The 22,894-nt window shown below is 47.2% G+C and overlaps 1 protein-coding gene across 1 annotated transcript in view; it reads right to left on the bottom strand.

Annotated features, from left to right (window-relative positions):
- COL3A1 (collagen type III alpha 1 chain) overlaps positions 1–22,894 on the bottom strand; it is a 38,710-nt gene that overhangs the window by 9,659 nt on the left and 6,157 nt on the right. Inside the window, exons 2-36 of the mRNA XM_079782096.1 lie at positions 19,168–19,370; positions 18,869–18,919; positions 18,322–18,435; positions 17,000–17,080; positions 15,172–15,225; positions 14,765–14,818; positions 13,863–13,916; positions 13,204–13,257; positions 12,984–13,037; positions 12,336–12,389; positions 11,855–11,899; positions 11,670–11,723; positions 11,164–11,208; positions 10,530–10,583; positions 9,904–10,002; positions 9,310–9,354; positions 9,077–9,175; positions 8,839–8,892; positions 8,621–8,728; positions 8,353–8,406; positions 7,453–7,551; positions 7,106–7,159; positions 6,860–6,958; positions 6,248–6,301; positions 6,109–6,162; positions 5,742–5,795; positions 5,113–5,166; positions 4,739–4,783; positions 4,087–4,185; positions 3,891–3,998; positions 3,600–3,653; positions 1,921–1,974; positions 1,782–1,835; positions 1,067–1,120; positions 157–264 (exon numbers count right to left, since the gene is read on the bottom strand). Coding sequence (XP_079638222.1) covers positions 157–264; positions 1,067–1,120; positions 1,782–1,835; positions 1,921–1,974; positions 3,600–3,653; positions 3,891–3,998; positions 4,087–4,185; positions 4,739–4,783; positions 5,113–5,166; positions 5,742–5,795; positions 6,109–6,162; positions 6,248–6,301; positions 6,860–6,958; positions 7,106–7,159; positions 7,453–7,551; positions 8,353–8,406; positions 8,621–8,728; positions 8,839–8,892; positions 9,077–9,175; positions 9,310–9,354; positions 9,904–10,002; positions 10,530–10,583; positions 11,164–11,208; positions 11,670–11,723; positions 11,855–11,899; positions 12,336–12,389; positions 12,984–13,037; positions 13,204–13,257; positions 13,863–13,916; positions 14,765–14,818; positions 15,172–15,225; positions 17,000–17,080; positions 18,322–18,435; positions 18,869–18,919; positions 19,168–19,370 — 2,474 coding nt within the window. The remainder of the gene's footprint in view (positions 1–156; positions 265–1,066; positions 1,121–1,781; positions 1,836–1,920; positions 1,975–3,599; positions 3,654–3,890; positions 3,999–4,086; positions 4,186–4,738; positions 4,784–5,112; positions 5,167–5,741; positions 5,796–6,108; positions 6,163–6,247; positions 6,302–6,859; positions 6,959–7,105; positions 7,160–7,452; positions 7,552–8,352; positions 8,407–8,620; positions 8,729–8,838; positions 8,893–9,076; positions 9,176–9,309; positions 9,355–9,903; positions 10,003–10,529; positions 10,584–11,163; positions 11,209–11,669; positions 11,724–11,854; positions 11,900–12,335; positions 12,390–12,983; positions 13,038–13,203; positions 13,258–13,862; positions 13,917–14,764; positions 14,819–15,171; positions 15,226–16,999; positions 17,081–18,321; positions 18,436–18,868; positions 18,920–19,167; positions 19,371–22,894) is intronic.

Genomic DNA, 22,894 nt, shown 5'->3' with positions numbered 1-22,894 from the left:
TCCGAAGAGCTGATTGAGATGATGTTCAGCCCGTTGGGCCAAGCTTCAGACTCAGAACTATGTTGCTATGGAGACTGCACCTGTCGCCGTGACAAGCGCTCAGGCTGACAGAGTGAGTCCCGCCAGGAGCTGCAGAGAAGGTGAGCGAGGACTTACCGCGGGCCCAGCGCCCCCGGCGGGGCCTGCGACCCCAGGGGGCCCGCTCTCGCCTCTCTCGCCAGGAGGGCCTCTCTCTCCTTTACCGCCAGGCTCGCCGTTCTGTCCCTGCAGCCAGAAACAGCACGAGTGAGCGGGCGTCCGCCACTGCGCCCGCAGCTTACCGTTACTCACAGCGAGAACCAGAGCTAGCCCGGGGGGAGGTGACAGAGGTCAGGAAAGACGGTCCTTGGAGGACAGCCCTAATGCTTTCCTGGTGGAAGACGACACCGAGACAGCATGAATATGAAAAGATTAAGAATTTTCATCTGTTAATGTGTGTCACACGGGCGACAGTCTCTCCGGGGACCGTGTGCACGTGGAAGTGGGCACAGGGGTGGATCTGAGGAAGGTGGGGCTCAGAGCTCATTTTCAGGGGGTCGTCCTCTGAGGAAGGACTTGCCCATGTCAGAGTGCGCTTGGAGGCAGGCACCTGCTCCCCTCACTGGCCTGGCATAAAGCAGGGCGGGGATTTCAGCCTCATCTTAAGAGTAAGGAGAGAGAGCAAGTGAAAAGGGGGAGGAGCTAAAGGAAGCTGATCGGACAGGGAGTGAGTGGCTGAAGCAGGGCTATATCCAGATGCAACTTAGACTTCTGCCATTTTTCAGCTAGATCGGACTCCGGGCTGTGTGACATGTATGTTTTTTTCAAGTACAGTTTACATTTAATATCATTCATATTTGTGTCAGGTGGGCGGCACAGCAGTTAGACAATCAGATCCTCTACAAAGAGCCTCCCACTATGGCCAGTGCCCCCCCGGCACGGTATATCATCACCGTATCGTCCACTCTCTCCCCGGTGCTGCACTTAGACGGGGGGCCACGTTGGGACCACCAATGTGTAGCTCTTGATCCCTAATGCTCATACTTACGGGGGCGCCAGGGAAGCCGGCGGGGCCGGGGGGTCCGCCTTCGCCTCTCTCACCCTGGAGGGAAAGGATCCTTATTAGTCCCGGAAGACAGCCTCCCTCAGGGACCACGCATCCGCCTCTACATCATCTCATCTCTCCTTTAAGGAGGAAGTGTACTCAGGTAACTGTTTTAATTTCTGAACAAAGTTAGTTGCGAACAACACCCAAATCATCGATTCCTTCTGCCTCTGACTGTGACAGTATTTGCAAGAATCACAACTTGAGAATTCTGATGTATTGAACGCACCTAATTGTATAACTCTAAGGAATGTAAGGATTTATGCACACGGTAAGTGGGTTGAGAAATCGATCAGCCAATAATGAATGAAAAACATGTACTCTATATCTCTCCTGAGTCCCACACCCCGGAGGCAGAGAACCTCAGATCTAGAGGGAGCCTCGGGCTCAGATTCTGCAGGTTAGGAAATGCTCATTTACCAAGGAATATTACTTGTGCGATGTTTATATTTCCCCCAAATCATTTAGTAAAGAAGGCAGGACGTAGCACTGTCCTTTGTGAGCTCTGGGTTTGAGAACTTGAACTTTTCTTGCATGTTGTGTGACTCCTACAGCCTGTGTCCCACCATGAGTCGTGGGCTTCTGGGCACAACTGCGAACGACCAGCAGCCGTTGCGGGTGTGGGTCGAGAGGTTGCAGAAACGCCTTTCACACTTACAGGGCTCCCGCGAGGACCAGCTATGCCCGCAGGCCCGGGGGCACCGCCTTCGCCCTTTAAAGAGAGAGAAGAGGAACGATGTGCCCATCATCCAAAAAGCTAAGAGATGTTGTTGTCTCCAAGTAGTGTGAAGGGTTACCTTGTCTCCAGGCTGACCAGCGGGGCCAGGGGGGCCGATGGGACCGGTAGGACCCTAAAGAAAAGAGAAACATTTTTAATGTTGAAGACAGAAAGCATCAGCTTCCTGTTAACCACACAGAGAACATAGCGGCATGTTATTCAGCGAATATGCTCGATAATACGATTTCTTTTATTGCTGGGATGATAGTCTCTTCCATGTGCAAGGACTTCAGAGCTTAGTGACTATAAGATTCTAAGGAATGACTCTAAAGGGTTACAAGATTCAGGAGAAGTTTATTGACTTATTTTTCTTTTTGTTGCAGAAGGTAAATGAGATGTGATGTAAGCTTATAGTCATAACTTAAAATACATTGCCTTATTCCACTGCTTAATAATTCAAAGTGTGTCATTTGACTACACAAAATGTCATTACACATATCATGTTTTCAAATGGACATTTTACTTATTTACGTAAATAAAATATTAGTGTTTTTTTAAAAATTAGATGATGTCTTACCATCTAGTCTGTCAAATGGGACGTCTTTATGAATTTTTAAGGCAACGATAGTAAATATATCTATGTAGTGACTTAGATTTCATGTTTATTTAGCATGTTTATTATGTACCTATGACTAGATCTAGAAGATGTCTGCTAATGGGAATAGAATTGATTATAGTGTTTATTTTTTCTAACTTTTTTGGAAATAGTTGCAGATTCACAGAAGGTTGCAAAGAAACATATAGGAAACTCCTGTACACCTTTCTCCCAGCTTCCCACGGTGTGACACCTCACCTAGCTGTAGTCCAATAGCAACACCCCCGTTGTGACACCTCACCCAGCTGTAGTCCAATAGCAACACCCCCGGTGTGACACCTCACACAGCTGTAGTACAATAACAACACCCCCGGTGTGACACCTCACACAGCTGTAGTACAGTAGCAACACCAAGAAGTCAGCACTGGTACAACCCACAGAGCTTACTCGGGCCTCTCCGTGCACTCATTGGTGTGTGTGTGTGTGTGTGTAGCTCTATGTGATTTTTATCACATGTAGCCTCCCATGACCACCACCATAATCAAAACCCATGGTACAGTCACGCTCAAACTCCCTCCTTCGCCTCCCATAGCTACAGCCGTCGCCCTTTCCCCATTCCTCACTCCTGCCAACCATGCGCTGCCTGCCCCTCCACGGAATGTTGTTCTCAATGGGATGTGAATAGGCTCATGCACGACGTCTCTTTTTGACGTGACTTTTCTTCCCTCAGCATGACGCCCGAGGTCTATACAGATCATTGCGGGTTTCCATAGTTCATTCCTTTTCATTGCTAAGCAGTATGCCAGGGTGTGGCTTTACCCCAGAATGGCAGTGTGTTTTGTTTTGTTTTTAATAAAAAAGTTCCTTCATGAGCAGTACTGATTATCTTGGATTTTAGTGATTCACTATGACTTTAGCTTGTAACGTTTATCCTACTTTGGGGACTTTTCCATTCTCAGGTCATAGGTGAATTGTCGGGTAGTGAGGGATAGAAATCAGAAATTTTAACTATCACATCCTTTGGGCCTTCTCAATGCCCAGAAGGGAGCAGAGTCTGATCTAACTTATCATGAACAGTTTGGGGAACAGACAGAAGTCGAGGTGCGGGAGCTATTGTCTATCAAACACAGACAAGGCCAGTTTCTCCCCCAAACGATACTCACCCGGGGACCATCTTTTCCAGGTGCCCCATCAGCACCGGCGGTGCCCGGTTCTCCCTGTCAAACAAAGGCCAGTGTCAGCCGCTTGGAAGTGTCCTCACTGGGAACCTGCCCCAAGCGGAGCCACCTACAAGGCTTACTGGGTAAATGCCAGGTGTTCTGGTTACAGCAGAACTTCACGTACTGTAAGAGGATAGCACTGATTTGGAAAATAGATTGCTTCCCAGCAGCCATATTTCCCTTTTACCCACCAAGTCTGTTTTGTTCCATAATTAACAAAAGGTGAGCCCGTACCTTGTCACCCTTCGGGCCGGCGCCTCCAGGGCCCCCTCTTTCTCCAGGCATCCCTTGCAGTCCAGGGGTACCAGCAGTACCGGGTGGTCCAGGGGGGCCGGCGGGGCCCTAGCATTCAAGGAGAAAAGGTAAATCGCAAGAAGGAGATGCAGTGCATTGTGTAAAGTCCGCGTGGCCCGGATGCTGGGGCGTTTACCTTGCCTCCATCGGGACCAGGGGGTCCTGCTCCACCTCGTGGTCCCATGGGCCCTGCCACTCCGGGAGGCCCACGCTCACCAGGGGCACCAGAATCTCCCTGTCGTGGGAAAATGTAATATCCTGTTAGGAGACCCAATGCCAGAGATGTGCCCAGCACCCTCCATTGTAGTATTCCCATGCAGACCACCAGGTTCTTAAACTTACATTTTTGAACAATTGGGGAATTTTTATAAAAGACATTTGATCCCCTGAGTGGGAACGGAAGTCTTAAAGGTGGCCCCAACGAGGCGACCTTGACACCTGCGTCTGATGAAAACGAGTCTAACCATTCTATTCACAAGAGCAGACTCTGCAAGTCCCTCCGCCAAGGCAGTTCTTTCTAGAGAATCCAGGCACGGGGGAGGTTTTTCTTTTGGAATGTCAGGCCCCAGTGGATTCTGGGTGTTGATTAGGTCAGAGGACGTGGCGTTCCAGGTGCGGCCAATGTAATCCCTTCGCAATGTCTTGAGTTGCCCTGGGTGTGTTCCCCAAACATTTACAACGTTGTGCTTCTTAAAAAGAGCTTTTGGCTATACCATACTAGGACGAGGTCACGAACCAGTCGCTCGGTAACATGCTTAAAACAGCAGAAAGCAAGCGGGGAGACTTACCTTGCCTCCCGGTGCTCCAGGTGCCCCGGCCTCGCCCTTCGGGCCCTAGGAGATGGACATTCTAGAATGAGGCTCCATCAGAGCGCGTGTTATGGAATAGAAGCAAGACACACATTAGCCTTGCCTCCAGACGGCACAGTTTGTCACGCCGAGGTACGCACTCTCTCTTTAGTTCCTTCTGTTTTATGCTCAAGCTCAAGCAAGGTCATAGTTGCGATAGAAAAGCTTTCCTTTGTTTTGTTCTTGAATATCTCAAAACTGAACGTTAAAACTCAGACCACATGGCATGAGGAAAGGCAACATTGAAAAAGCAATAAGTGAGGACAACGCCTTCTTTTGGTTTCGGGGTTCTGAGGCCATGACAGGCCACTTACCGGCTCGCCAGGTTTCCCGTTCTCCCCGGGGGGCCCGCCGGTCCCGGGGATGCCCTAGGAGGAATCGGATTTGTGTGTCATCACTTCACACATTGCCCGCACAAAAGCTCTAGCTCGGATGTTTCTGCTAAGTATTAAAATTTGCGTTCAGTGGTCTTTGTAGAGGCAAAAACATTCCGGCTCTCAACATGCAGTGACAGAGGTGGGACACCCATATTACAAACCGGTGTTCATCTCGCCCAACTCTTTTTGTTTAAAGAATCGAGGGAGATGTTTATCAAAATGAACTGATGATCACGGTGAATGGACTTAGCTACATTAATTTTAAGTTCTTGTAAAAGTATATACATATAGAATTATGTGAACTCACTTATTTTAGCATTGTTAATATTAAAAATTTTTAATTAGTAATACTCATTCCGGACTAGACATAGAAATTATTGGAATTATGCCTGTCTATTCACATTGTCTATCATTGTATTTCAGGTAGAAGACTAAAGACCCGCAAATTTTAAGCTTAAGATAAATTATGATCTATTAGTGTCACACACACAAAAAAATAGCAACAATAGCTACCAGAGTACTTGATTAAAAGCAGGTGTCCAGTGACGAGTTAAATAAATTCTTACCTGCAATCCTTGAGGGCCAGGGGGTCCTGCATCTCCTTTGTCACCACCTGGCCCCTAGGGAAGAGAACATGATGAGATCCTCCGTGGGAAGACACCTTTCCTACTTAGCACACACAATTTCCCTTCAGAGGCTGGTGGCTTCATTTGAAATGAGCCGTGGGAAAGGAGGGAAGATTCTGGCTGCGGAGGTGACGCAAGAGACCTTGCAATGCACACGGTCCTCAGTGCCGGCAGCCAGCCGCCAGCTACATAAGCAGCAGAGTGATTGCTGGGAGAACTGTGACGATCCAGCGCCAGAGGCTGTGCCGTTCCCCAGTCTTCCCTCCGCCCCCGCCCACCCCACATCTGCAGCTGTGGGTACACCTGCCTGCGGTCCAGGGGGGCCTGGAGATCCAGCTTCACCATTCTTTCCAGCAGGACCCTGAAAACAGACGTTAGAGGAGCCATGGGTTGGGGGTAAGTGCCTGCAGGGCAGGGGTGGGAAGCAGGGGGTGGAAGCTACATACCGGGGGGCCAGGACCTCCAGGGCCACCTCGCTCTCCGTTTTTGCCAGGAGCACCCTAAAGAAATGGCCAGAGTTCACCAATCCCAAAGAGGAAATAACTCATCATAGTGTTCCCTCAGAGTTTTGACCTGCCTCTTACACACATTCACACACACACAGTCACACACACACATTCACACACACATTCACATACAAACATGCACACTTACACATTCACACACACGCATACTCACACACACATTCACACACACACACATTCACACACACATTCACATACAAACATGCACACTTACACATTCACACACACGCATACTCACACACACATTCACACACACATATTCACACACACAGTCACACGCACACGCACACTCACACACATTCACACACACATTCACACACCCACATTCACAACCCAAAACTACTTTCTATAACTAGGTTTCCACTCTGTCCCCAGAACTCGACCAAAACACACTTGAACTCCCTTCCCCCAGGCACTTTGCTTTGCAATGTTCTGCGCTCTGGAGCAGAGATGGAACCCTGGCCGTCTCCTGCTCCCACACGGAGGTGCGCGGCCAGGGGCAGACAGTCAGTGCGGACACCCAGGCAGACTCACATCGTTTCCTTTGGGACCAGGGAACCCCATGACGCCGGGCTGACCCCGCGGGCCGGGGGGGCCTTGGGACCCTGGGCGGCCGCTCTCTCCTTGAGGTCCCTGATGAGAATACGCCGCGTTAGGAGAGGCGCAGTGCAGACATGACCCACACAGACACCTCACACAGCCAGGCCACAGGCGTGCGGCGGGCAGGTGCCCCGCGTGCCGCCCTCCCCGGGGCTCCCACAGGGGGTAGCGTGTACCTACCGGAGGCCCCGGCTTCCCGTCGCTGCCTGGTCCTCCTGGGCTCCCGGGCACCCCCTGGATGGGAAAGTCACGGAGGTGCTTTAAACACGGGTTCAGACACCGGCGTCCCTCTGCACCATGTGGACATCCCCGCGCACAGAGGTCGCCGCAGGGGCATGCATTTTTGTGCCGGGCCAGGGTTTTAGCTAAGTGTTCTGTCGTGTCTGCTCTCTCATCTAGATTAGCTTAAGTTTCCTTTAAATGTGTTTTTGTTTGGTTAGGAGCCTGTAGAATAGGGGGAGCCTGCTGTCAGAGGCCCCTGAACCTCCCTCCTGGGCGTTTTCCCAGTAAACAGTGCTCCTCCGTACCCTCATTCCTGGACCTCCGGGCGTACCGTCTCGGCCAGCTTCTCCGGGGGCTCCTCGGGGCCCTGCGGGGCCCGGACCGCCGCGCTCCCCAGCGGGACCCTGCGTGGCGAAATGGACGAGCAGGTGAGTGAAAGAGCCCGCATCCGCCTAGACATGGGCGATGTTTAGGTTCCCACTAGAGAACTTCATTTGGTCCTTTTTAAAAAAAGGGCGTCCTTTTTCTTCTTAATCCTCCCCTGAGGTTATGTTTTTATTGATTTTTAGAGAGAGAGGAAGGGGGAGAGAGAAACACAGATGTGAGAGAGAAACAGAGATCAATTGCTTCCCTTACGTGTCCAGACCAAGGATCAAACCCGCAACCTCCACCCCCTGAGCCGCCTGACCAGGGCCCTCTGGTCTCATAAAGAGAGCTGCCTGGTGCTGACCTGCTCAGCATAAAATCACTGCTAACCACGAGCTCGGATTCTCCTACTGGAAGTATCTTAAGGCAACTGGATGAATATCACATGCTCAAAAATCAATATTTAGTGGACTTAACTTTATATATCTGTGCATATAAAAGTTAACTATCTTCGTTGGAATGAAATCATATTTGTATAGCACTGTAACGTTTTCACAGAACTGTTAAGCATTTTAGTTTATCTTATTCTGCAATGTGGCTGAGGTGACGTTCCCACTGACAGGTCAGGTCAAGGGCTCTCATCGCGAAGGGACTTGTTTGGGTCACGAAGGGGGAAAGGTGGCCCACAAGGGGTTGGAAGCGCTGGGGTGACTGTGCTTTGAAAACTGTTACATTTCTTTCAGAGGTTTAAGCTCTAATTAATGGGGAGCTGTCCAGAAGCAATGGGGACTCCTCGGTGCAGTCCTAGCATTTAAGAGACGAGGAACTGGGGTTCCCACCTTTTCTCCGGGAAGGCCATTGGGTCCGGCAGGTCCTCGGAATCCGGGCGCGCCCTGGGGACGGCGAGAGGCGAGAATTTCAGTCCAAAGCGGAGAACGTCTCCTGGCCCCTGAGCGGCCGCAGAGACACCTTCCCGCTGTGAGATGCTTCCGGACAGCACGTGGGGGTGGGCACTCCCCCGAGGAGGAGCCAGGCGGCCTCACCCCGCGGGCCGAGTTGGGCGTGGGTGACGGTGCCTCGCGTTGGCGAAGCCCGTGGGAGACATACCCTCTCGCCCGCGGCTCCCGGGAGTCCGTTGGAGCCGGGCTCTCCAGGCGAACCATCCTTGCCGTCTTCACCCTTCGTGCCTGGGATCCCGGGGGCACCAGCTTCCCCCTAGGAAGGATGCCCGCGAGGGTCTGCGTTAGACGGCAGACCGCGGCCTGTCCGCCTCCCGCCCGGGCGGTGCTTTCTAGGGGAGAGCCAGGTCTGGGGGAGGTACTTACGCGCTCCCCGCGTGGTCCAGGGTCTCCCTTGTTACCGTTCTTACCGGGTTCGCCCTAAGGGAACAAGATCTTGTTTAAAAATGGGGGGAGGGTAGACTAATGAAATCATCCCCGGTAGCATTCACTTATAAAATGCAGGGAAAGCAGCATGAACGCAACAAGAATAAAACGGTTGCATGTGTGCTTTTGTGGTGAGAGCAAAGCCCCACCTCCCAGGCCCAAGGGGACGGGAACTTACGGCAGCGCCTCGCTGGCCGGGAGCACCATTGGTCCCGGGCGGGCCTGGAGGACCCCGGGCTCCGGACAGGCCGGGAGCCCCGGGAATGCCAGCGGGACCCTAGAAACACCCGAGAAGATCGTCTTAGTCACACTTGAACTTGCTCCCCTGAATGGCTCACGTAAACATCACAGATGTCTTGTCATGCGAAATAGTGCGTGTGGGGGCGCGAGGAGGGCGAGGGGGCACCTTACCATTTCACCTTTGCCGCCGGGACTCCCATTGCTCCCAGCAGGGCCCTGGGGGGGGGGGGGAAGACGTGTTAGTGACAATGCACATGGTGCGGCCACGGGAGACGCTGTGCACAGATGTGTACCCTAAGCTTGCTGGTGGGTGTCGTGCTTTATAGAGATGAGGTGATTCCTCCAAGTATAGCGCCACACACAAAATCTAGGCTAGCTGCCACCATCCCCCGGGTAAACCACAGGGAACAGGCACTCGTTCTCAATAATTAAATCAGCAGATGGAATAGGTTCGGTCTGGTTTCTTCTCTGAATCTATTATCAGCGATTGGGTTGGGGCGTAGGCTTTGAAGTATCAGAAAACTAGCTTCCGATTCTCTCTGTGTCAGATAAACATCGAATTGGTCAGTTCTGGAAGAGTGCGAACCTCACAAACGGCATGTCAGCACCAATCAAATCTGCATTCTTCACAGCAGACTTACTGCGGAGCCCTAAGCAAGACCCCACCCCACCCCACCCCACCCGAAATTTCCACGGACGGTGGCACTGGGACACACGCTCCCAGGAAGTGGGGCGCCCGCCCCCTCGGGCCAGGGCTGCACGCACCGGAGGGCCTGGAGCACCAGCATGTCCCTGAGGTCCCGGTTCTCCTCTCTGTCCCGGGGAGCCGTTGGAGCCAGGAGAGCCTGCGGGTCCAACTTCGCCCTGCGGGAGAGCCCTGATGGTCAGCTTCCCTGCCCCGTCCCATCGCTCAGCCACTTTCCTTCCCGCCCCCCTCACACCCTCTCCGGCCGGGGAGGGAGGCGATGCGGACTCTAGCTGAAGGACGGCTATGTGTTCTCTCCCTGAATCCTCATCGCAGAGGCAGAGAAGATGGGACTGTGCGTGTGACTGTGTTATCGCTGTGTCCCAGCAAATGGCCAGGAAGAGAGGAGGCCTCGGCAGGGTCTGAGGGTGGCGGGGCGCCGGTGTAAGACACTTGGGATCAGAAACGGTAAAGGGACTCGGGCACAGGGTGATGACGGAGACCAGGCTTGGAGGAAGTGTTGTAAGCTGGACATGTGACAGGTGTGTGTCAGCAAGCAGTATCACCCCCGAGATTTAAAAAGGAAGAGGGCGCTGTAGCTCGTTCAGGTAGGAGGTATCTGTTTGACTGGTTACAAGAAGTCTTTCAAGATGCAGCGCCAGGACCTCCAGGCGGTACCTCCTCTCCGGTGGAGATGCCCGTTTACCTTAGCACCAGGGGAGCCGGGGAATCCTGCCGTTCCGGGGGGACCGGGCGGGCCCTGCAACAATTAAGTACCGTCTCAAGAACTTTGAGCCAAGTCACCAGGAGCTAACGCTGCTGGGAGCAACGTGTGAGCGCACACAGCACAGAGACAGTGCGCACGGGAGGCAGTGGGGTCCTTCATGGATGAACCGCATGTGGAAGGACAATGCGACAAACTAAAAAGGGGGTGAAACCTGAAGCTGGGCAATTTGGGTCCTCCCCCGCCCCCGCTCCTGATTTCTGCCCCAAATTCTGTGACTGTATGTGGGGTACTTAGCCCTGAGCGCTCATTTAGAAACCAGAGGTCACATTATGATCTGTCTCAATGGCCATGTTCAGTACTGACTGTTAGCTAACACTGTGAGCACTGCATAGATGGTAACAAGTGGCCAAGCATAACAGGGAGCATCAGAATGAATGAGTCTAGCCTTTCTAGGGGAACTGTTCCTAGATTTGATGTCCGGGTTTAGTGCCCGTTTGGGTCAGATGTTTATGAAAATGCTGGGTTTGGGCCTACAATCCCTGTGTCTCCAACATCCCACACCCCTCACTCTCTCACTTCCCCAGGCAAGTCCGGCCCGGTGACAGCTACTTACTGGTTGTCCGTCGCTTCCTCGAGCACCATCGTTGCCTCGAGCCCCCTAGAGAGAGAAGTTTGTCTAAGTATCTTCTGAATTCTGAACGACTGGTGACAAGTACCATTTAGATTAAAATTCTGACTCAATTGAGTTAACTTTTCCTTAAGTACATGAACACCTACTGACTGATTATATATATATTGGAGCCAACTTGTTAAATCCCATATATATATATATAGCAATGATCTAATGTAGAATGATTGGTGTGTGTATTTTACAATCTGAATGTGAATTAATGGCTTTGATAACATATGCAAAGTGAACACTTAAAAAACAGCCTCAGCAGGACAATCACCAAAAATCACCCGTTTCCCTGTAGCCATGGCTCAGGTGTCACAGGGTGACTCCGAGTGCAGCTGTCACAGGTGAGCCCTGGCTGAGCCCCTGAGCCCTTGTGGCTCCGGGTGAGAGAGAGAGAGAGAGAGAGAGAGAGAGAGAGAGAGAGCTGGGGCGAAGGTACTCACAGCGGCTCCAGGGAGTCCCGGCCGGCCTCGCTCTCCAGGAGACCCTCGGGGACCCTGCAGAATGACGTGGAAAGGACGGTTACACTTTGAACTTGACAGTGTAAAAGCAGGGGCGGAGGGAGCAAGGCAGGGCTGGGGTTAGACGGAGGTTCACGTAAGACGGAGAAGCAGTAAGGAAGGATTACCATGGGGCCAGGGGCTCCGTTTTCTCCGGGAAGGCCGTTTTCACCCTGGAAACATACAACATGTTACCATCCGTGCAACAGGGAGGAAGAGCTCAGTTCTTTAAACAGAGCGTTTTGTGAAAAACATTAGGGAACCCCAGGAAAAAACACACATTTTAACAATATCAAGTTTCTGTGACACTTTTTTCTTTACCAGAAATACCACTCTCTGTATTTTAAAAACGTGTGGGTTTACTAGAAGTAACTCCTGAGTTTCTCAGGGATGTTCCCTCATTTCTAATCGAGGCAGTCCAAGGCCTCAGCTCTCGGGGGAGCGTTAATAGAGCTTCTCGGTTCGTCACTGGTACGCAGCCCTTACAACGCAGAACTCGGTGGATTTCGGAAAAGGCTACCCTCACCCCCCGCTCCCAGCGGAGACTTAAGCGGAGCTGTACCGCGCCCAGGAATGAGCTCAGGAAAGTGAGATTTTGCTGTGATTCACCTTTAACCCGGGAGCACCCGTTTCACCCTTTTCTCCATTCCGTCCATCGAAGCCCTAGGAAATGGATAAAAAGAGTCAACGTGTTAAAATCTGCTAACAAGGCAGAATGCTTGAAAACTTTACATTGCTTTTTGATTGCTAGTGTTCCATCTAACAATATGTTCAACATTGACTCAAATAATTTAAAACTCCTTTGAATAGACTGAAGACATTTGATGTTGATTTTACAGTAGAAAAAAATCGGAACTAATTAGAACGTATAATTGAGTCCAATGTAGAAGCTGCCTTAACTTTATGGCAGCAAATATCTGTTTCATAGATTTTAGTTAGAGTAAGTTGGTAGGTTTTTGGATCAGTTGGTTAAACCTAATCTTTTGCATAGAATAAACTTGCTTAATTCTATCTGTAAGTCCTATTAAGACAATAAATACGCATAACTATTATAATATACTTTATGTTTTTTGACAGTTGGGATAAGAAAACTAAATTATTCTTTCCCAAGTCTTAAATTTACTTAAATGCACTTAAATTTAGCTTCACTACTTTGTGTAAATAACTAGTTTGTTGTTAGAGTCAATCGTTTGGGCATATAGTCGGTGGTATTGGTTTGGCAAGTCACCTCGTAGTCGATGTAGAGACTCTACTTACTCTGTGTCCTTTCATACCAGGGAATCCAGGCATGCCAGCGGGACCTTTCATACCCTAAAACCGATGAGTGGGGGAGAGGTTAATGGATCTTCAACGAGAAGCACAGCCCAGTAGTGAAATGCCTTCTGTTGTTAAGGTCAGTTCCATGTAATTAGGTAACAACTTTCCAGTGAAGAGCCTGTGATTGCTCCAGTTCACTCAGTGGATGCTGATGACTTACTGGGGGGCCAGGCAGTCCTCGCTCTCCAGTTCGTCCGGGTCTTCCAGATTCTCCCTAGGGAGAGGAGTGCACCATGTAAGTGACAAATACATTGTAGGCAATTAACAAACTGACTCATTTGCATTTTTTTCATCAAGAATGCATGACAGTGGTTGCACTAAACCTATAACGCTGAGGTCAGCTTTCGTAGTAGAAGAAATGAGGAGGGCTTCTCCCACCTCGATGTAAACTTATGAGTAAGGCAGGCATCTCTCACCACTGACAGTATGACTGTCCCCCAATCCACTGAGAAGAACTTGCAATTAGAAATCAAATGGGAAAGGAAGAGTAGCATGATATTAAAGGTGTTCATAAGTTTTGAAATTCAGAAAGTACTGATAGAGAAGAAGCTTCTCTCTCTTCCCCTTAAGTGACAGTCACTGGGTGAGTCTTCTTGATGGACATTTGGGGGTTCTGCTGTTTAGAATTTAACAAGAGGTTTATGCAGTTATGCAAGTACGATTAACCTTCGCTAGTCAAAGATCAATATGAGCTAAAATGTCATTAAGGTGATTTTTGGGTAAGGTTTTTCTCTCTAAAATTGTGGCATATGGTGCATGCTACTTAGAATATTCCAAGTTGAATTTTGCTGTATCTCCATTCAGTCCTTAAAAACTTACATCTTTTCCAGCGGGACCAGCTGGACCAATAGCACCAGGAGGTCCTGGAGGGCCCTAAAAATAAGGAAATGAAAAGTAAATAAATCCGTAGATTTTTCTGTTAGTCAATTAATTATTACATATTGTATGCATTAGTGGAAGAAACCTCCTTTATGAAAATACTCTCAGTATTTTTATCAAGAAAATAACAAATTGAGTTAATATTTACCTGTATTGTATCCAGTTTTTACTGTTTGTTCAACTTATTTTAAAAAATTAAACATTTTTTAATGTTGACTTTATTGCAGGAGCCTCTTTCTCCCCAGCTCCCTTTGTTAAATTTACTTTTTATGAAAATTAATAATATCATGCATCTATGTTTTATATCACATGTGCGTATTTATAAATTTTGATACAATTTTCCATTTTTGAGATATTGAATTTTAAATATATAGGTATTTCAAAATACTTTGAAATATTAAAATAACTTCACCTTACTTATTTACACAGCATGTTTTCCTGGAGAACCCTATTAGATTATGTTTATTTCTACTAAATTAAGTTTTACAAATCATATAGCAGAAGAGGAGATATGAAGGTGAACTGAGTGGCTATAGGTAGATTAAATCTATGTTTAAGAGATGGAAGATTTATAACTGCACTAGTAAGTGGATTATTGTAATTTCTAATTAGCCAGAGAACTCCTAGAGTAAACAGTGTCTCTTAGATATTTAAACCATTAAAAGGGTCCCAAAGGTCTGTGAAACCCATTCAACCATCATAAAAACACCATTTATTATTGTAAGTGGAAAGCATAAACTTAGTCTATACTTTGTAGGAACCTGTGGTTACGTTTTGGAAAATGAAGGTGGTTTCTATACAGAGTTTTCAGTTTATTAAATGTAGATGTGATCGTTACTCACCGAAGGACCAGCTTGCCCAGGCTCACCAGGGGGGCCTTGGTACCCCGGAGAACCCTAGTGGGTAGAATGATGTGTAAATATTCTCTAAAGTAACTTAATCTTCACACGATTCACTTACATTGAAGACAGTCATTTCATCTACTCAATTCCACTGAAACCGAATTGTTTCAAACTTGAGTCGTGTGACATGCAAGTTAAACATGTGGTTTAATTTGACCAAGTTCTGATTGCTAAGAGTTGTTTGTGGGAAGGAATTGAGCATCTTTGCAGGAACGGTCGTTTCTTGGTTGCGACTTCTCTACTGCAGTGGAACTACGCATGCTGGCGTAGCGGAATGATGGCAGGGTCTGTGTCACCTTGACTTACAGAACACGCATGAAGAGAAGCACCGCTATGGCCATACTTACAGGGGAGCCGGGATGACCAGATACACCAGGGGGGCCGGGGGGGCCTGGAGGACCCTGGAATGCAAATTTAAAGAATAAATACAAAATAAATGCATCTGAAATATACTTTACGCAAGCATGAAAGAGACGCCATTGCATAGGAATAACCGTGTCTTTAAAAATGTGAACATTTAGTACGTAATAGCTACCCATGTAATAGCTATTCATGGATAGGCTTAATTTTATTATATTTACAACAAAGATATTACAAAAATGTCACTCTAAATGAAATTCCCACCAAATCAACAACAATTATTGATAAATATTTAAATTTGTTGGCCTGAAACCCCCCAAAGGGGATTTAAAATCTGGAAAAATGCAGTGAAATGCTATGAAAATCCCCTCAACATTAGGATGCTGGAACAAGAAACATTTTATTTTTATTTTTCTGCTTGGAAGCCCCACTCATTGCAGAAAAGTAGTTATCTGCATTCTACACAACCTCATTTCTAAAGACAACGGTGTAAATCACCCCCAGAGTTCTCCGTGCATCACTGAGTCATGTAGACATGGAGATTTAGGTGTGCTTCTGAGAATCATCCATATTTGGGACAATGATGAATTACAATTATAATCAATTGACTTATCACTTTTTTCAGATTAAACTAGAAAACAGTCAGCGTTGTAACCTGCTATTTTTAAAGACTGTTAATAAATTTATAAAACCACAGTTTGTCATTAAATTTTCTCTTGTGACTACTTTTCTGGAATATTAATAAGTAGTGGCTTTTCAGTGTTTGTTTTTTTTTTAAGTAAAAACTACATATCTGATTTAAACATAGGGTTCATAATATGAATGTAGCTCAGTAAGAGCAGGTGCTAACATAGTTAATATAATTCCCTGGCTTTGAAAGAGACATACACACACAAATCACAGCCCCTGTAACTTCAGAGATTTGTAAAAGTCTCTTTTTGTAACTTATGTAAATTTTAATGGTCTTTCTTTAGCCACTTCATTTGGATGTATTAGTTAAAATTTTGTCATTTTAGAAGTCACAAATATGGGGACCAATGATCTGGGCAACAATGTGCCATAATCCCTGGGAATCCAGTCTTACATTTCACTTACGCTTACGTACCTTTTGCTCAGTGAAATGGTCACCTGACCTAGTGTTGCTCCTCCTGATAGGCCCTCCACAACAGGGTCATTTGCATGGGACACCATGCATCATGGGAAACCATGCATCATGGGCACGTGCCCAGAGCTCAATGCTTTTTGCTGTTTTCTTCTTTTAAAACCCTAGGTCATTTACATTGAAAGAAACGCTTTGGGTACAATGTGAGGAGTATCATTATGGTAGATGAACTTAAAGACTGGATGAATCCTGTAAATACTTGTATTTGATTCCAGGATATGAGTTGAGACAGATTGGGATATTGGACCTTCATCACTCAACATGTCATCTAGAAAGTAGCATTTAATTAATGAAAAGACAATAAAAGAAGCTTCTGAAAAACTTAGATGAGAGAGAGGAAAAGTGGCAGTGACAATCTGGTTAAAATGAGGAATATATGAGTGTGAGACCGAATCATGAAAGCAGGTGGGCCTGGTGTAAGTGGTTCTATAAGACAGAAACGAGTGGTCAAACAGGCAGAAAGGAGAAGGTAAGCAAAAAGGGAGCTAGGATAGAGGATCGTGATTATCCTACCATCTCCTTCCCTATCCTTCATAGGGAACAAGCTACTGTATACAATGCTGCTGTAATACCGTATCACTGGAAGAACAACCATTCAAGATTTATCAGAGACTCAATGGTGCTCTACCACGCCGAGAAACCCGTGTACGTACAGCTGGCCCGGGATAGCCTGCGAGGCCCGCTCCTCCTACTCCGGACTTGACATCGTAGGACTCGAACTGGGGAGAGTAGTTCTGTAGCAAAAAGACCAGACAGAGACAATCATGTTGGTATATAGATGGCGGTTCTTTTCAAAAGCATTTAGCAGCAGCGCACGCAACATCCACTATCCACGGAGAGGACTTCCCCGCGTGCCAGAGGAGGTGGTACGTATTGTTTCATGATCTTGCTTACCCTGTCTCTCTATAGCTTTACGTTCTACAGAAAGAGTTGCTTTGTAATCCTTGAATTAACTGCATGAAATGGCAATCCCACACAACCTGCTCCTCCATGCTCTTCCCCGAAGCATTTTGCAGTGACATTCACAGCATTAGAAACACAGGGGCAGAGGCTGGTTGAGGGCAAAAGAGTGTTCAGAGGATGAATAATCCGAACTTCTCGTTTGGAGCAGAAAAATGGAGAAGCCAAATTGTTTTCCCAACAGTTAATGACACAAGTAAAATATCTCTCCCCTGGCTTTGGGTTGAGATGCCAAGCAGATTCACCCCAAAACAAACATCTGCGTAGAAACTAAGCCCACGAATGAGAGAAAGGCGCGTGTGTTGGCTGAATTTCTTTGGAGATGAGTCTATGTTGAATTGCAGGTTTAGCAATGGGTTCTGTTTGGTACCAGGGTAAGAATACATTAGGTGCTATCCTTTGCTTCTTGCTAATCGATATTTGAAAATAATTTTTAAAAACTCATAGTGGGGTGTGTACGTAGTGTTTGTAAATTTCTCCTTACTCCAGCACGGCAGGACGGGTGCTTTGTTTCTGTGCTTGGTTATTTGCTTTACGTGCAGAGTTAGTTGCTTGCCCTGCTTTTCAAGAGGAACATAACCCTGTTGACTTGAAGTCAATAAGGAATGTTCACAGCTCAACTGCTTTTCATCCAAACGTCCGGAAGCTTTGCCATTGGGGTAATAAGCGAAATCGGCTCAGTTGCAGCGATTCCTAAATTCTCTCGCTAATTCTTTTGGCAGTTGATGGTTCGTTTCTCACACAGAGTGCATACGGCCTATGCGTGCTGAGAAGTGGGAACGTTGTGCAGCGATATAGTAGTAATAGCATTAGCATAATGAGGAAGAGTAAATGTTTATAGAACATTTAGGAAAGTACCCAGCACTTATAAGCACTAAATACAAATTTGTTAAATATGTCAAATCAGAGAACAGAGATAAGGAGCCCACCGGAGAGAAATGTGATGTAGGCTAAAGAAAAGGCGACAAGGAGCGAGCTTTAACCAGGGGAACCTTTTTGTCCAGACGTGTATTACCTGGCCACCAGTGGGGCATGATTCACAGATTCCGGGGGCGCCGGGAGAACCGGGGATGCCTGGCTGCCCGGGAAGCCCAGGATCGCCATTTCTCCCAGGAATACCCGGAGGGCCCTAAAAATCACATAAAAACGAATGAAACAGAGAAAAATCCTAATGACTCAGAATCATCATCAAGTAGTAGCTTCTCTGCTTTATAAATTGAGGAATCAATATAAGTAATACATTTTTGGGGGGGAAAATATACCTTTGAAACGAAATCCTATGAGTAATTCCAGTGCCATTTATGCTTTTGCATAGTGACCTGAGCTTTATTTTGGAAACTGTTAATGGGAATGAGGACACTACATAAAGTTTGGGAAGCTTCATTCCTCAAGGACAATCACGGAATCTTAGTTTGAGTTATTTTGTGTCATTATTGAAATATATGCTACTAAATAAATGTATAAACGATGGAAGTTCCATTATACAAAGGCTATTTGATTTTTTTTTTTAAAGCAAACTACTCAAGAAGCTAATGTTATTCCACTGGAGGGTGTGTACTTACGGGATCTCCCTTCGGGCCTTGAGGTCCATGGCCATTCGGAGGGCGCGTAGGCTAACGAATGGAGAAGGTACAGGTTAAAAAGACGTAGGAGCTACTTTCCCACGAAGTCTGTCCCAGTTTGCACATCTGTTTCTTATCCCAAATCACATCCAGTCTCTGGCTTTAAACCAGAGCGTCCACCTTTTACGTGTAACGCTAACAGGGTTGTTGGACAGACTCCTTTTCACGTCCTGGGATATAGGAACTAGCCACGTGCTTACATACAAACCGGGGGGAGGGGCGCTGTGCTTTCCACTTACAGAGGTCGGAGGCTGAGGGCACACCGCGCAGCACTCTCCGAACGGGATCTCCGGGTTGGGACAGTCCAATTCCTGGTCATCACAGATTATGTCATCGCAGAGAACAGATCCTGAGTCGCACACGCATATCTGGCATGGCTCTGGCTTCCAGACATCTCTGTCCGCGTAGGACTGGCCGAGATGGGAGCATCCTCCATCAATAACTGGAAAACAGGTAAGATGGCGTGACATTTGCTCATGTTTTGCTGAAATGTGATTTTCACTGTTTGCAATAGCCAAAGGAGAGCTGGTTTGAAACAAATAATTTACCCATTTCATTAAGTGTATCTTCTTATGAACTTGCTTATGCAAAAAAAAAAAAATCCACAAATTTAGGTACCAAGGATATCCTATTTTTCCTACCTAATTTGCTAAGTAGTAAGAGATTGCGTGAAATACCAAATCTGTTTATGAACATCACATTGGCACAGCATAGCAAGCTTCTCTTAAGGCCAGGAAGTACTTGAATTTTATATAGAGTAAGGATTTAATACCGATGAAAATCATACAACACAGAAACTTATTTATTAATTGTGCCATTGAAAATAAGCCTCTCCACCCAGTGGCTGTGATTTGCTCCAACAGCAGATGGGAGCACTGAACAATAAAGATAATGGTGTCAGGGCCTCGGAAGGCGGTCCGGATTGATTAACCTCTTTGAGACATTCAGGGGAAACTCAGCTGCTCTTGGCAACATAACCCCCGTCCAGAAGCTGGGGAAGCTTCGGCGATACTCGCTGCAGTACAGAATCTCACCGCCAGCTCTTGGGGCTACAGTAGGTCAACACGGTACGACCATATGTTGGGTGTGCCATATGGATGTGAAGAGGTTTCCAAATTACAAAACGAAGGTGTGTTTTTTTTTTTAACAAATATTGGTAAGACTGAAGTAAAAAAAACATGAAAAATATGAATCATGACCATTTGGGGCTTAAAATGGCCCCAAATTTGCTTCAACGCACATTTTAGCCTGTTTCAGCGGCTATGGCCAATGCATCAGCGTGGGGGTTGCCAAAATAAAACCTGGTCCGAGCTCTGCAGGCATGAGCTGTGGTTGTGGTGAAATGCAGCCTCGGATTGAGGATTACCACGCTAGCTGGCCAGCCGTGAATAAATAAAAGAAGTTTCTAAATATCTGCAAAAAGTTTTGCAAACAATGAACGGCGTCCTTGCTGTCCAGTATTTGTATTTTTGTGAAAAGTGAACTTTCATTTTATTTCTCAGAGCCAAGATCTTAAAGTGTCCTCTGAGGCGGCCTGCCTGCAGCGGGTAAGCGGTTAACAGCCACGCTTTGCTGTCTGGCCCCAAAAGGCCTTGCGTGGGTCCTGAGCTTTTCACATACAACCATGAAGTCTCCTTTTTAAGTTCCCGTTCCCCCCGCCCCCCGCCACATAGCTGAAGAGATAACGGTTCAGGTCTGTGCTGAGTGTTCGGGGTTCACAGGCTTAGCGGGGTGCGTGACAGCTCCCAGGAGAGCTTCAGAACCTGTAGGCGCCCCAGCCCCCCGCCATCGCCGCCATCCCCGTGCCCATTCGCGTGTGCAGCTGCGACCGTCACGACCTTGTGCCACACCCTCCATCCATTCAAGAAGCTTAACAGTTCACTCTGACTTCGTGTGACCGTTACCCGATGGGTCCACCGCTCATAAAAGAAGGCACGATTGTCTTATTGCAATTTTTAGCAGGCAAGCTGTTCTAGTTCGTCCTTCACGCTTGAAACAGATATATGAGGATATTGGGAAGAAATGCCGTGTAAACGTTTGAAGAGTCATTCCTTTATACTTAGTGAGCACAGAGGCTGGATGCCAAACGTGGACCTCGGGCAAATGAGCAGGCCTGTTCGAATGGTGTTAAGAAAGATGTGCTTGAGAGGGGACCCACACTGGTTTATATTCTTATGAGCAGTGACACAGCAGAGGGGCTAGGCATTACACTCATTGTTCTCTAAGCATAACTGACGCCCTAAGCGGACTGTTTTTCCAGGAAAGATCTGAAAGTGTTAATGAGATGGAAGCCTGTGTAAGACGATTGCATGACCTCCTTCCTTTGCTCTTTGCACTGACTTCCTTAAAAACAACAACAACTTTCTCTAAATTAACTTTGTGAAATGTTCCAACAGACTAGTTTTAGGTCAAGCTTCGCCCATTAATAGTGTGGATTTGGGGCTTCCTGGCCCCCTGAGAATGCCACGGGAGCAGAGTGAGGACCACAGGTAGTAACACGGCATTGACACTTGCAATGTGCCAGAGACGAGAGCCTGGGTGTGTTTACCACGCATACAAGGTAACCAGGTGGGGATGGATGCATTACTTAACGTGATTGTGGTAACCACTTCACAGTGTCTGTGTACAGGAAATCATCATATGTGCACTTTAAGTGCATACAATTTTATATCAATAATACTTCAGTAAAGCTGGGGAAAATGCTACTGCTTTATACTAATGGGTTTCAGCTCTTTGTCTCTGGATCAGGAACAGCTTTCTATGTTTAACACAAGACCTGTTATAAAAATTAGTTACTGAATACCAATGACATGTTAGAGGCAAATGAGGATGACAGTTTAAGCAGGGTTGAGTATCTCATATTTTAAATGCCTCCTCTTCCTGTGTTCTTAAAGCGTCCTAAAATTACCATACATTTCTTCCTTGTGTGTTCACCCTCCTGTTCCGTCCCATTGAAGGCATCATCGCATCGCTAGAAATAAGTGTTTCCCATTTGCTCTGCAAACGACTAAATGCATGAGCACAATATTGACTTACTAACACTGTAAGCAAATTTGTTAGGATTGGGTTAAACCCAATGTCATACACACAAAACTTATTATTTAACCCCCTGTTCCCAAGGCTTCTTAGAAACCATGTGCATCGTGCTTTTTACAACCCAGAGTCTCCACGGGAGGCCTGAGTCATTTGAGAGCAGCTCTCCTTTTATTAAAGGTGATGTTGGTCTAGGTGACCAGAGAACATTGGAATGCTGGGAAATGAAGAGTGAATGCCGTTTGTGTCCTGACACAACTTCTTTCACAGACGGGAAGGGGGTCTGCTCTCTCTAAAGGCAGTTCCCAGACGCTGTGGCGCGTGGTCAGACTTTCTCTGTTGCATTCCCTCAGTCACTGTTGAACGAACGGTGACTTTCACGCCGTTTCCTCTCACTTCCTGTTCTGCGCATGACACTCTGTGGTGGCAACGTGTCCTCCCGGAAGCTGACACGCTTACACAGATGTCGCGTGGCCCTCGCAGTTAATGTGAAAGCCCAGTCATACGTGGGGATCATGGATTTAGTGTGAAAGCCCAGTGATGCGTGGGGATCATGGCCTGACAGGGGAAACGTGTGTCTTCAAGGGGACAAAGTGCCCGTTGGCCACACGCAGCGTTTAGAAACGGAGTGGAAAAGGGGACTCGTGAATGACAGTCATCTCACGTTATTTCCTTTGATAAAGAACTAAGTCAAGTCCTTTTGCAAACATGCTAAGTAAAGAGCAAATAATCTCCTTCTTACTCTGGACAAGTAATATGTTTTCCAGGGACTTCCCTTATTGTAATCACTTACGCTAAGCCCCCTGTTCTAGTTTGCAATTAACTTTAAACTCCACCTCTTACGTCACTTGATGCTTCCGGTCCCTTTACAAAGCACGGTCCTGAGATAAATTTATTTATGGTCACACAAGCAGCTCATTAGACTAAATCATG

This window comes from Cnephaeus nilssonii (assembly GCF_951640355.1).
Source record: "Cnephaeus nilssonii genome assembly, chromosome: 10".
Lineage (NCBI taxonomy): Eukaryota > Metazoa > Chordata > Mammalia > Chiroptera > Vespertilionidae > Cnephaeus > Cnephaeus nilssonii.
This window is presented reverse-complemented; position numbering and strand designations above follow the sequence as displayed.